The 14,240-nt window shown below is 37.0% G+C and overlaps 1 protein-coding gene and 1 pseudogene across 1 annotated transcript; both read left to right on the top strand.

The window, feature by feature from the left end:
• Positions 1–1,653: 1,653 nt before the first annotated feature.
• LOC107733666 (forkhead box protein I1c-like) lies at positions 1,654–3,421 on the top strand. The gene is made up of 2 exons (XM_016545396.1): positions 1,654–2,192; positions 2,704–3,421. Exons 1-2 carry the CDS (start codon positions 1,773–1,775, stop codon positions 3,280–3,282), a joined length of 999 nt encoding a protein of 332 aa, XP_016400882.1. The 5' UTR covers positions 1,654–1,772; the 3' UTR covers positions 3,283–3,421.
• Positions 3,300–4,681, top strand: LOC107733665 (forkhead box protein I1c-like; annotated as a pseudogene).
• The last annotated feature ends 9,559 nt before the right edge of the window (positions 4,682–14,240 follow it).

The following is a 14,240-nucleotide window of genomic DNA, read 5'->3' as shown; positions in this document are numbered from 1 at the left end:
AAAGAAAGCAAGACCAAAGACCAACTGAGTTACTTGTTCGTTACATTTTTATTTTATGTAGACCTGGTATGGGACAATGAAATAGCCTATTAAGATCCTTTTTTTTTTTTAAGACTGATTACCTCTGGGCTAACTGCTACTTGGTCAAACTAGTTCTTAAGACAATCTTAACATAGTGGATATGTTTATGCAACTGGCCCCTGGAAAACAATTGCTAACTGAACGTTTACACAGGGGCGTCACTCGCTTTTACTGAGGTGAAATACTGTCATGCGATTTTTCGCACTGAAATAATAACGGGACATTTTATAAAAGACAAAGCAAAAAGAACGCTGTTTTTTTTTTTATCCTTTTTTACTTTAGCTTCAGTTGAAGTTTGCTTAATATTTTTACTTCTTTAAAAAAAAGAAAGAAAAGAAAGATCAAACTATAATAAATACCTGCCACTGTAAATAGTGGTCACGACCGAATGATGATTCGTTTATTCATGATATTCAGAAGGATGAACAGCAGCTCGTTTGTAACGATGTACAATAGTCCTCAAGTGGAATTTAGTTAAAATGTTTAGCAGTTTTGGATATTGCTGAATTATTTTTTGTTGCTGCATATTAAGAAAAGAAAAGAAAAGAGACTTAGCCTATAACATGTAGGCTACAGTGTTGGAACAGAAACCGAGAAGTGTGAGAATTTAAACAGTTAGAGGTTTCTACATTTCGCTCATCATTTCGTGATAATGATGCTCATTTTGCTGCTCCAAAACATAAAGACGAATTTAAAAATGGGAACTGATTACTAAATAAAATACTGGTTGCAAAGCACAAACTATATGTTGTAGAATTCTGTAAGCAACCGTTTTAGTTACAATTTTGTTTTCTACAAATGTCACATATACTGTCAAATAATATCATTACTACGCATCACATCATAGTTCATCTTAAAATCATGAAATAATATTTAATTAATGAAACGAATTTTTTGTAACGGATTTTTTTAGAGAAATTTTTAGTGAAACGATGAAGTAGGCTATACCTGGAAATTTGACACATTGTAAATTCAGACATATAACAACTTAAACAAATTGGTAAAATAATTATGCATATTTATATACAATTAAATATAAATAACCGTTTCGGAAATATAGGCTACCTGCATCTAATTAAATTCGGTGATGGTCATTAACATTTTTATTTTTATTTTGTATCTATTTCTGTAGCCTAAAGATCATTACAATTTTTTAGTGGCTGTAAATAGCATACATTATTATATTCAGTTAGAATAACAAATTGTTCAAATGCGTTTTTATGATGATGGTTTTTCTAATCAACTGAGATTTCAGGAAGACGGAACAGACTCAGGGAAAGGCTTTAAAACGTTCTGGTCACAATATAAAACAAACAACCGTTTTTACTCTCCAGAATTATTTTCGAATACATGGATAGGTAACTATTTTGTGAATTCCTACTACATTAGCCTACATTCGGTGTTCTTCATTTTAACAAGCCCGCTGTTTATGAATGACTTTAATCATCTCCCTGCAATCCCGGTCTATAGGCCACGCCTACTTCGAGGATCTTGTGATCTATTGGCTGAAGGAGACAAGAATACCAGATTAGACACCGTATTTGCCCCACTTGAGCGTATATATGACCAAACTTCTCTCACAAAAAGCAGACTCTTGTTGCTTTTAACCTGATTAGTCAGAGATTGTATTGTGCGTTACTGTGAGAGCGTGGGCTCCAGAGACAAACATTTGCCTTATAGGCACTGGAGATATGAACACCATCGACGCGCAGATCCATAACAATCGTAACGCTGCTGTCAACCCTCTCCAGCAACTGCCAAAAAGCGCGCACGAGACACCGGATATGGCCGTGTATTGTGACAACTTCAGTGTTTACCACCAACAGAGTCTACCTGCGGCGCAGAGACCAGCGGGCTACGGCCTGGGGGACTACGCGACCCCAAACCCATACCTGTGGCTCAGTGGACCCAGTGTCAACTCGTCTTCGTCTTACATACATGGCAACAACAGCCCCTCATTCATCTCTCCGGCTTACAGCTCTCAGAGGCAATATCTAACCAACTCCTCCGGGTTTGCCGGTCCGGACCTGGGCTGGCTCTCTATTGCGAGCCAAGAGGAACTTTTAAAACTCGTGCGCCCGCCTTACTCGTACTCAGCTCTGATAGCCATGGTATATATATATATAGCCTAGGCCTATATTATTTTGTAATTCGTATTACAAGGCACATTTTGGCCAAGTGGAATAACCTTAAGAAAACTTATTTATATTCATAATTAGTAGCTATATAAAAAAGTGATATTACAAAAAAAAGTATCTATTTTTTAAATATTACTTTAAAGATAATGCTAATTAAGTCGTGTATTTGGTGAATGTGCAGGTGAAGCATTTTATTTGTTTTTGATGGTTTCTACACTTGATAATTTTAAGTAATTAAATCGTAAAATCGAAATTTATGATACAAACAAAAAATGGTAGCCTATAAACTTTTTCAAAAATATACTATTACATAAACATGCATATACAGATTTCTCATTCTTATTTATCTCAGATTTATCTTTTTTATTGACCAAATAATGCAATTCACAAAACTGACAATTTCGTTTAGAGTTCTTAAATTCAACGAATTTCACTGTAAATAACTTTTGCTTTAACAGTTGCTAGCTTTGGTTTCTAATATCAGCTATCCGTATTGTTTGAAGGAAAAGGAAACTACTGGACTCTAGACCCCAACTGTGAAAAGATGTTTGACAACGGCAACTTTCGTAGAAAAAGGAAGCGCAGGTCTGATTCCAGCACAGGTGTTGCCAACAACACAAAACCGGAGGAGGATCGACAGCTCGCAGGGATCAAACCCACCGACAGCCCTCACCTCACCGGACCCGCATCTCCTGACACTGACGCGGCCAGTGACAGCCACAAGGGCGCGTCTCCGGCAGGCCTTGCGAGCGCTCCGTGCTTCAACAATTTCTTCAACAGTATGTCAGCCTTAAGCTCGTCCTCAGCTCCGACTAGCAGACAGGGCTCTCTGGGGCTTGTAAACGAACTTTCAAGCCGAAATATCAGCGCCTTGAGCCCGTACCACGCCAGCTCAGCACCTGACGCAGGTGGAGCGAGTGAGCTGCAGGACAGCGTGCACATGAACCGTGGAATGTACTATAACTCTTTTACTGGCGGCCAGAGCGCGCAGTTCAACGGACACTTCTACAACAGCTTCAGTGTGAACAGTCTCATTTACCCTCGAGACGGAACGGAGTTATAAATCTGTCGTGAATACATATGACCCGTATGTTTTCTAATAAGAAAAAAAAAGAATTATTATTTCAACACTGTGTATGGGCTACTGAAATGCGACAGGCCTTATAAGCAACATTCAATTAAACGCGACATTTACGCACTGACAGCCACCAAATGAGTGAAATCTGGTGTAAAACACTGGTCAAAACACATTTTATTCTGTGAAAAATCTTTTGACTTATGCATTGGATTTTGATGTCTTATTTTAACAGATTTACATATTATGTGTCAGTTTTTTTGATCATGCACTAATTTAAATAGATTTATCTTTTTAGTTTGAATTTATAACAGTTTCTAACAGTAGTTTGATGGAGGGATTGTCTTGGTATTCATGATTGCCAAGATTCAGTATTGTCCAATATTGAAATATTGCCCCCGCCTTACTCGTACTCGGCTCTGATAGCCATGGCAATACAGAACGCGCACGAGAAGAAGTTAACTTTGAGCCAGATATATCAATATGTGGCGGATAATTTCCCGTTTTATAAGAAGAGTAAAGCGGGATGGCAGAACTCCATCAGGCACAACCTTTCCCTGAATGACTGCTTTAAAAAAGTGCCGCGGGACGAAGATGACCCAGGTGAGTGATGCTCGTGCACCTTTGCATAGGGTCAATGACTTGACGCTCATTTTTGTACAGATCTATTAAGTTATTTTAGAAAATATACAAGTACAGTTCATAAATAAATGACTTGAGATCACAAATGACTTTAACTTCTAGTTATTTTTAATTAAAAGTCCCACCTGGCCAGTGATTGTAAAATTGTAAAAGAAAAAAGATTGTAAGATTTTTGAAGAAAAAATAGAAAGGATCAAACCCACCGACAGCCCTCACCTCACCGGACCCGCATCTCCTGACACTGACGCGGCCAGTGACAGCCACAAGGGCGCGTCTCCGGCAGGCCTTGCGAGCGCTCCGTGCTTCAACAATTTCTTCAACAGTATGTCAGCCTTAAGCTCGTCCTCAGCTCCGACTAGCAGACAGGGCTCTCTGGGGCTTGTAAACGAACTTTCAAGCCGAAATATCAGCGCCTTGAGCCCGTACCACGCCAGCTCAGCACCTGACGCAGGTGGAGCGAGTGAGCTGCAGGACAGCGTGCACATGAACCGTGGAATGTACTATAACTCTTTTACTGGCGGCCAGAGCGCGCAGTTCAACGGACACTTCTACAACAGCTTCAGTGTGAACAGTCTCATTTACCCTCGAGACGGAACGGAGTTATAAATCTGTCGTGAATACATATGACCCGTATGTTTTCTAATAAGAAAAAAAAAGAATTATTATTTCAACACTGTGTATGGGCTACTGAAATGCGACAGGCCTTATAAGCAACATTCAATTAAACGCGACATTTACGCACTGACAGCCACCAAATGAGTGAAATCTGGTGTAAAACACTGGTCAAAACACATTTTATTCTGTGAAAAATCTTTTGACTTATGCATTGGATTTTGATGTCTTATTTTAACAGATTTACATATTATGTGTCAGTTTTTTTGATCATGCACTAATTTAAATAGATTTATCTTTTTAGTTTGAATTTATAACAGTTTCTAACAGTAGTTTGATGGAGGGATTGTCTTGGTATTCATGATTGCCAAGATTCAGTATTGTCCAATATTGAAATATGTTCTGTCTTTCCTATTTTGCTTTCTATTGTGTATTTTTTGTAAATGCAGTTGTTTTGTTATATACACTTGTTTTTAACTATTTATATTAAGTTATGTATCTTACAGTGTCCTTTAAGGAGAGAAATATGTGGTCTGGTAAGCTACTATGAACGGTTAACATGAAACTTTTACCTTCAAGGTAAGGTAATAAGTGACTTATCAAATGTCATGGTGCCACTAACTCACTTGATTTTTAAATGATATTTCATAGGTGATGATCTTTACACACAGATAAAAGTCACTACATTTATTATTTTTCCGCAGTTTCTGCAAAATATTATTTTTTAAAGAAAATAAAGAATTCCAAATCTGAATCTCAAAATTTTGTTAACTCTATGCTTTTTTCCCTCTCAAACAACACCTGAATCTATGGCCTGTAAATGTCAACTGTGCACATTAGATCTAAACTAAAGCCAACAGTTGCACTTTTATATGACTTTACAAACCTATGCTTGACAAAGTTGGCATTAATTTAATTCAAGCATTAAAATGATTAAGGAAAAAAAGCAACAAAATGCAAATGTGGAACACATTCTACAAACTATATTTAAATATTAAACTTTGTTAAGAAAACACCTCAGCAGGCAATATATACATCACACCAAAATATAATTTTTCAGTTTTATTAATTTTCAATTAGACAGCCGTGAAGCATACGGGCACTGACTGTAAACATTTTCGAGTTTAGATTTTTGTGAATTATTTTATATAGAATAGTGACAACTTTGTCTTTTTCTTTTAAGTGAAATTATAAAAATGTGTTCTTACCCATGCTTTTCACAAGAGCTTGGTAGTTCAAAACAAAAAAAAGCAAACATGCATATGCGTTCTGTAACCTTTATGACTAAATATTCCTGACGTTAACACAGACAGAGTTGCACAGTGTACATTTTCAAATCTCTGAGACTCTCTGGTTAAGTAACATCAGCATCATCATACTCTCAGTCCTGTGCAGAGCTCAGGTGTATTTCTAGATTGCGTTTCTGGGACAATACAGTACAAGAAACCAGAAACATGCACAGATAACAAAGCTGAGGTTTCTGTCTTATTACCCAGCGCCACAGAAACAATACTACTATTATTCTGTGTGTACCAGAACAGCTCTTACTTTATGCTTGTGTGTTAAAGTACCAAATTTGATTACATACATCTCTCCAAGTATAAAATTATTTGTGTTATTGATATCTTAATGATTTTTACAGTCTTTAATCTACAAAGACCACACGTATAGAACAAGTTGTGATGACATTAATCACACTGAAGTGAAATGAATTAAAAGGGGTTGCCCGCCACCTTTTGTCCTCTCTTCATTAGAACTGTCTGAGTAAAAGTAGGACAGACCCAAGTGCTTGTTTAGAGATTAAGGGGAGGGGGGAAAAATACTCCCATTAAGAAATTCCCTCAGTAAGCAGGACAGTGCCACCCAGGAGGAGATGGAGAGGTGTGGCTTTGGGTGGAGGCCACAGTCAGCTTCAGGTTCAGAGAAACAGAATGAGAGCACAAATTAAATAAGACTATTTTCTGAACTTCAAAATTCTATATGTACACATTATTATCATATTATATTATTATATTATATATACAAACACAATTATACAATTAGTCACATGTTGTCAACACACCAATCACAGTGGTCTTTACTGCCTCAGATGAAGCCACAGTAATAATTAGAGTTTAGTGGGGGCAGGAGCTTATTTAGCATCTTATTTAGTTGCCATATTTACTCAGACACCACGCAAGGCGGCTTTTTATGCTGAGCACTGTACCCTATTGCCAAATATGACGTTGTTAATTAGTCGGGGTCTGACGCTCTGTGCTTACTTAACACCTGGAACATCAGGCAATCACCAGCCCTGTGCGCTCATCTCTGTTTGCCTGCCTGAAAAGCATCTTTATTTGTCAGCACAGAGGAACTTTATTCGTGGAATATATTAAGGACAGAGTCCTATCAGAGGCTATAGATATGAAGTACTTGTTTCTGGACAACCATAAGGCTGGGTAGTTTTTTTTAGTGTGTGTGTGTGGGGGGGTTGAGTACATATGCACAGAAAGTTTGAAGCTGACACATTTACACCCCCCACAAGCACAAATGTGGCTGTGAATGGCATCTGCAACTGTCAAGCACTAAACAAAGATGGAGCACAAAGCATGGGCATTACTTTGTGTCTCTTTGTTTTCTTGATCTTATGAAGCCCTGCAAATGACAAGCAAGGAGGAAAAACAAAGATATTGTGGATATATATATATATATATAATTTGTTTCTTTCTTTTAGTTAAATCATGGCCACAATTTAACTAAATGAGGGAATTAATCAGTACAATTTGTATTTTTTACACGTCGTGTGTGACACCATCTAATTTCACTTTTTCACTGCGGACAAAGCATTATGGATGTGTAGTTCTGGTCAAAACCTGAAATATAAATTTTACCAACATTCCCATTATATTGAACCATAACATTCCCATTAAATTGAATTATCTGTTTATATTTTCATAAACCTCTGATGATAGAGTCCAGATGTCAGAAAAAGTTATTAGATGAGAGAAATATGCACACGATGTGGATGTGAGAAAAAAAGGAGACAACATACTTTGTAGAAATTCTGTGAATTTAAATGCACAAACCAAAAGCCAAAAAACAATGTCATATGATGTGACATATGTAGGTTATATTATATATATGAGTTAAGATCACTTTTTTTTATAATAATGTGAAATGTATAATACAGGCTTCTTTCAATATATTATAATCATACAATGGTCATTTCATTATTCCATTTTGCATAACTAGACTCCATTCATAAACATGACAATCAAATAAAGAGTATTTGCAACGTTACATAAGTCGAATGTTGCATTTCCCACCGCCTCAGACCTAACGTTAAAATGAGAGACAACTGATGTACATCTTAGACAAAATAGTTTTTTTTTTTTTGGTTCAAATGCTTTTCCATGTATGGTAGTTGTTTTAGGTCATACTAGCACACTCTGCGAAACGATGTTTGTGTGATGATGGATGAGACTCTGACATGTTCTCTTCTACTCCCTGTGCACTTGTGATCAAGATCCATGTTTAAAAGTATAGGATGTCTGACTTTGTGTGGCTGTGTATGTGCTGAGCTGCGGTGTTTCTGTAAACGAGCTGCTACATGTCTGGGAGGTGAGAAATATGAGGGCTTTAGAGTGAGTGATTAAGGACTGTAATTAAAGTATTACATCGCTTTCCTAGCGCTAAGCTGAGAGAAACAGCCCACCTCAGCTCTCCTCTAACACACTGTCTGGATCTGGATCACAGTTTTTCCCATGCTCTCTCTGAGACCCGCTCAGCATTCAGGTGCAGAACCATAGCGTTTTGGGTCATTGAGGTCATTGAAGTTTACTGAAACTGTATTTTAAGTAAAAACATGTTTTTATGATACTGAATATCTGAAATGAAGACATGAAACAAAGCAGTGTTGGCAAATATCAATTATGATTGATATTTCACTAGAACAATGGCTATAACATGAGTCGTTTCAAAGATGAATTCTCACCAGTGTCCATATCCTTTAGTAAACAGCATCACAAAGAGGGTTTGCTCACAAATTAGCTGTTTTTATAATTTTTCAGATTGTGTATTTTGAAGTTTAAGTGTAAAAGGGCCCCCTCCTGATAGAGAAGAAAAGGGAAAATAGCTCTCAGCAGGAAGCAGTTAAGTGCATGTGTGTAAAGGAGTGTGTATGTCTGTCCCGTAGGTGTGTGTATCTACAGGGCCTCAGTTAAGTGGTTGCTTTACCTCTCATGTGGAGCAGGCGAGTCGGGGGCGAGTCAGGGCGGGTCAGCGGTGGCTAAGGTGTCCATCATTATTTTTACGCCTGTCGGATCCCATGAGGTCGCCCAAGAAACGGTCAGTGCACGGGCTGCGGTGTGGGGGTGGAGTCAGACACACTCAGCGATATATATATGTATTTTTTTTTTTGCAGGAGTAATTTATTGTAAGTTATAAAGTTTCAACTTTTCGATATAAAGTCACATGAGGTATAAATTCACAATTAGGAGATACAGACACACTGCGAGACAAACAGTAGTCAAATTATGAGATATAAAGTCACATTGTGAGATAAACAGTTACAATATGAAAAATAAAGTCACATTGTGGGATATAATAGTCATAAGATATAAATTAAAATTGGGGGATATAAAGTCACATTATGAGATATGAAGCCACCTTTGGGAGATATAATCAGACTGCAAGATAAAAAGCCACAATATGAAATATAATAGTCATTATAAGATATGAATTCACACTGCAAGACAAAAATCCACATTATTAGATAAAAAGTCACATTGTGAGTTTTAAATCTGCTGCTGTGAGATATATAATGCCACATTATGAGATATAAAGTCACATTTGGGAGATATAACCATGCTGTGAGATAAAAAGTCACAATATAAAATATAAAGTCACATTGTGACGTATAGAGTCATGTAATAAGATACATAATGTCCCAATGCGAGACAAAAAGTCACAATATAAAATATAAAGTCGCATTGTGAGGTATAATAGTCATGTAATAAGATACACAAAGTCACAATTCGAGATAAAAACATTATGAAGTTCCAAATGTAGGTTCGGGAGAAGCCTAAACATTCAGTCCAGTCAATCATCATTACAAGCCTATATAAGCAGCAGTCATTGCGCCATCCCAGCGACGATTCTTCTGGCATCCCTCCACCTCCCCATCTCCTCCTCTATTTTTGTTATTCTCCCTCTATGTAGTACAACAATGGGGAGTTTAACTCTAAGCTCAAGCCGAGCCTCGGGTTCGAGCCTCTGTCGAGGACAGCAAGCCAAGTTCGTTTACCATGAACTATTAAGATGATAGTTCATGGGCACGCAAACTCGTGAAATGAGATATGAAGTCACAATTTGAAGATACTGTATAGTCAAACTGCAAGATAAAAAGCCACAATATGAGATATAATAGTCATATTATAATATATGAATTCACACTGCAAGAAAAAATTTCACATTATTAGATATAAAGTCACAACTGAGAGGTATAGTCACATTATGAGATATGAAGTCACAATTGGAAGATATCGTATAGATAAATTGCAAGATATAATGTCATATTGTGAAATAAAACGTTTCTGTTGGGATATAAAGTCACAATATGAAATCAAAGTAACACTGTAAGATATAAAGCCACAGTTGTTAGATATAAAGCCACATTATGAGATATAAAGGCACAATAGACGATGAAGGATCTTTGATATACACCTTTAAAGTTAAAATACTCCAGGTCCAGGAGAGCCACAGTCCTACAGACTTCAGCTAACAACTCTAATCAAACACATCTGAACAAGCCAATCAAGGTCTAAGGGTTAGAAAGCCACAGGCAGGTGAGTTATTTTGGAGCAAAACTCTGCAGGACCTCTGAAATACTCCAATATACTGTAGATTGCTGTGCATATAAAGTGCATACAATGTCAATAATTAAACAGATTCAAAAGATGACAAGTAGTCATGACTGCCTGTAAAATCACAAATGTTTTATACATTGTAGTTTTGTCTACAAATGAAGTGTCATATCATCTTAGTGAACTGTAAAACACATCTTTCAAATCATATCCAATGAGTAACTACAACCACCTTTCTGAAAGATAGCCTATTAAGTAAATAAGCAGATACATTATATAAGAATTACTCTCTTACTCCTCCTGTGGTCCAGAGAATAAAACATATTGTCATAAAACTGGAATCAGTATAGAACAGTATTGACCTAATAATGTGTAACACAGAGATGGAAATCAGTACTGTAAAGCATGTTTCTAGAGATGTATTCTAATGTTTTATTCAAGTCAAATATTGTTGACTTTATCAACCAGATACACCAAAGAAAGTAATGATGACTGCACAGTTTACTATTTTTGCAGTGCACCAGGCAGATATAGCTGAATGCTGGAGGCAGGCCCAGGGCAGAGAGAGCAGGAGAAACAGGGGTTAGATGAGCATAGTGAGCGAGTGTGAAAGTGAAATGTGAGGGGCTACAGAGGAATGTGTGTCACTGCCCCACGTCCCTGTCCCTCTGTTCTTTGCTTTTATTTTTTAATTGGACCCGGATTGCAATTTGCAGCTCTCCGGGGGCCACTCTCAACACAGGGGTGTAATAAGCTATTAGCCGCTCACCCTCTAACGCCTAACACTAATCGACATAGACAGCCCTTTGTGCAGTACTGGGACAGGGGCTGCTATTGTACAGCCGACCTCCTGTCCTGGGACAGCAAGGGCAGCAAGGGGTGCGAGGAGGGAACAGCTTCTCTACAGCCACCCTGTTAAAAACAAAACAAACTCTAACACTTTACATTTCCTCTCTCTCTCTCTCTAGCAGCCACAAACGGATCCCCTCGCTGTTCACTACAGTAGTCGGCACAGCTTCACTCAAATAAAGCACTAAAGTGAATTAAACACAGGCATGATCTATATGGATATTTATGTACTACAAAGCCTCTATATGAGAAGTGGAGCTGGTGGAAGTGGCTGGCTACTGCACCGCTGTTTACATGTGGGAGTTTCTTCAAATTTGGGCGTTTTTATGTCCTGAGAAAGATTTTTATTAACAGATTTTATAAAAAAAAAAAAAAAAACAGACCCAGGCTGAATTTCTCAAAGGCATCGTAAGCTAAGTTGATTGTAGAGACCATTGTGTGTCAATGGGTCTACAATCTTACGATGCTTTTGGGAATGCAGCCCCAGACTTTGTCTTATTACATGAAAACACTTTTTAAAAAATGTGAATTATTAAGTTTAAATCTAAAATAAATTAAATAAACACAAACTGCTTGATAAATAATTATTTATAGCTTTATTATTATTATTATTATTATTATTACAGCTGTTCCACAGTTGTCAGATCATTTCCACCACAACCAACAATTTTGCCCCTAATAAAGTTTTTTCGAAAGTTTTTGAAAACAATGCTGGTAACGTCTCAGTGTAAACTATAAAAACATCTGTAGACCTGTGCGAATTTCTTTGCAAAGTGACATTGTCAACTATTGGCCTAGCATGCATAATACAATGTTTTTAGTCATTTTTGCGGATCCATGTGAACAGGTATGATTTTGACAACACTGTCGGCTGTACGCAAAACTTTTCAAAAACACAAGAGGAAAAAATTTTTCGTTTTGTAGTACATCGTTGTCATGTAAACGTACGCTAAATGTACCTGTTACCAAGAAGACAGAGCTTAATATGAAATATTAGGCATGTGATGTTAAAACATATTATTGTCTAACAATTCCAGTCAAGCTGCAATTGTCAAATTATGCAAAAAGTTTGAAAATATTGTGTTTAGGATCCATAAAATGACAAAGCCATTTTATTCCCCCAAAAATGTTCAAATGTCCTTTCCACCATTTAATACACATGTGGTGGGAATTTTCATGACTTCAGAAAAAAAAGGTAGAAATTACAGAATAAGGGAGTCTATTTTCTAAAAGTCCATAAGACCAAAAGCACCCATAGCTAAAGAAACACTCATATAACCAGGGACATCACAAATAAACTCAATAGAGTTGGGCTTGTTACTCCAAAAATGACTAATTACCTTTAATTGACTGTAATGGGATTACTTTACTAATTACCCAATCTGAACTGTATCACATCTCTTATTAATTTATTTTAATTTGATTAATTAACTTGTACTAGATGGACAATAAGAAGACATGAAATTGTCAGTTCATGTGCTTTTTTATAAACCTTAACCTTGACAGACATATTCTCTGAGCGCACAAGTACAGTGGTGACAGTGAACATAGGTAATGGTTATGAATCCAGCATAAGACTAATCATGAGCTCTGTATGTTAAGCATAATAATGGTGTTTGTGTGTGTGTGTGTGTGTATGTGTGTGTGTGTGTGTGTGTGTGTGTGTGTGTAAATGAAAGACACATGTTGTGCAGAGCTGAAGCAGGTGTATAAAGTGGGAGGTCTGTGCGGTCATAGTCCTGGGACACTTGCCAGTGCATGTCTGCCTCTTTGCTCTCACCTTAAATGCTTCAGACATCTTTGCCATTCTTGGCACTATCTTTCTTTCCTTCATTCTATATTTCTAGTCACTATATTTTTTCCAATGTTGTCCTGTAGTGTCAATTAACAAATCACTCACAGGTGTCACTTCCAGGGGAGTTTCTAGCTGAATGTCGTTGCCCCTTTGACATAAGGTCAGAGCCGTTATCTGTAGCTCCATTAAATGCACTTTTGTAGATCTGTAGTGTCACCCCTTCACCAACCCCACCAGACTGAACATCTGGTCAAGCCGGGTTCTGTGAGCCATGGAGAAGAGCTCATTAAGAAGACCGGCATCCAAGCCGAGCAACGGGCCCACTAATCCAGCCCACTGCCAAACTACTGCCCCTCACAGACAGGTTCATCTGGGGGACAAGTGCAGTCTGCATGAAGGGAGAAACCAGGCAGGGGGGTTGGAGACTACAGCAACTGAGAGTGCATGTGATTCCTTATGCCTGAGTCAATGAACACCTGAAAATGTTTAGCACATTAATGAGACATCTGTTTAAAACTAAAAATCTCTCATAATGCGTTTTTTGAAACCTAAGCTGCCTAACCTTGCTGCCTGGTTAGTCTCTGTTTACAACAATATTATTTTAGTATAATTGAGATACTATTACAGTTTTTTTCTTTTAATGTTTTGAATTAGTTTTTATTTTTGTATTTTCAGTTTTAATTTTTATTTTGGTTTGTTGCAAGATTTGTCACTTTTATTAGTTATTGCTTTACATTTTTTAAAATAAATTTTTTATTTTAGTTATTTTAGTACATTAAGTTAAAGTAAATGAAAATGAGAAAACAGTTTATTTTATTTCAAGTAATTTTTTTTATGGTTTTAGTTTTAATTAACTATAATAATCCTGGTTTACAAGTGCAATAATCGAGCTACAGCTGGGTTTATAAGCAGTCAAGCAACAGTTTTCATTTTCATCTGTCATAAAGTTTGCCCAAGGATCCAGCTTATTTGGAACCTTATTATGATTTTCTTTGAATGTGTGAGACTTCCAATTCTTTAGTCAATATAGGTAGATAACTAGAACAACAACAAAGTGCAGTAAACAATAAATTAATACAATTCTATCATAACAAATATCAATTTCCAACATCAAGCAGCATAACGGACTGTTTTTGTACAGCTAAAAGCAGCTGATACCAGATGTCTTCCACATTCAAGTTAAAAATGGTTGCATCAGCTCTTGT

This window comes from Sinocyclocheilus rhinocerous, unplaced genomic scaffold, assembly GCF_001515625.1.
Source record: "Sinocyclocheilus rhinocerous isolate Xijiao unplaced genomic scaffold, SAMN03320098_v1.1 scaffold789, whole genome shotgun sequence".
In the NCBI taxonomy this organism is placed as follows: Eukaryota; Metazoa; Chordata; class Actinopteri; order Cypriniformes; family Cyprinidae; genus Sinocyclocheilus; species Sinocyclocheilus rhinocerous.
Note: the sequence above shows the minus strand (reverse complement) of the source record. Positions and strands in the feature narration are given on the sequence as shown.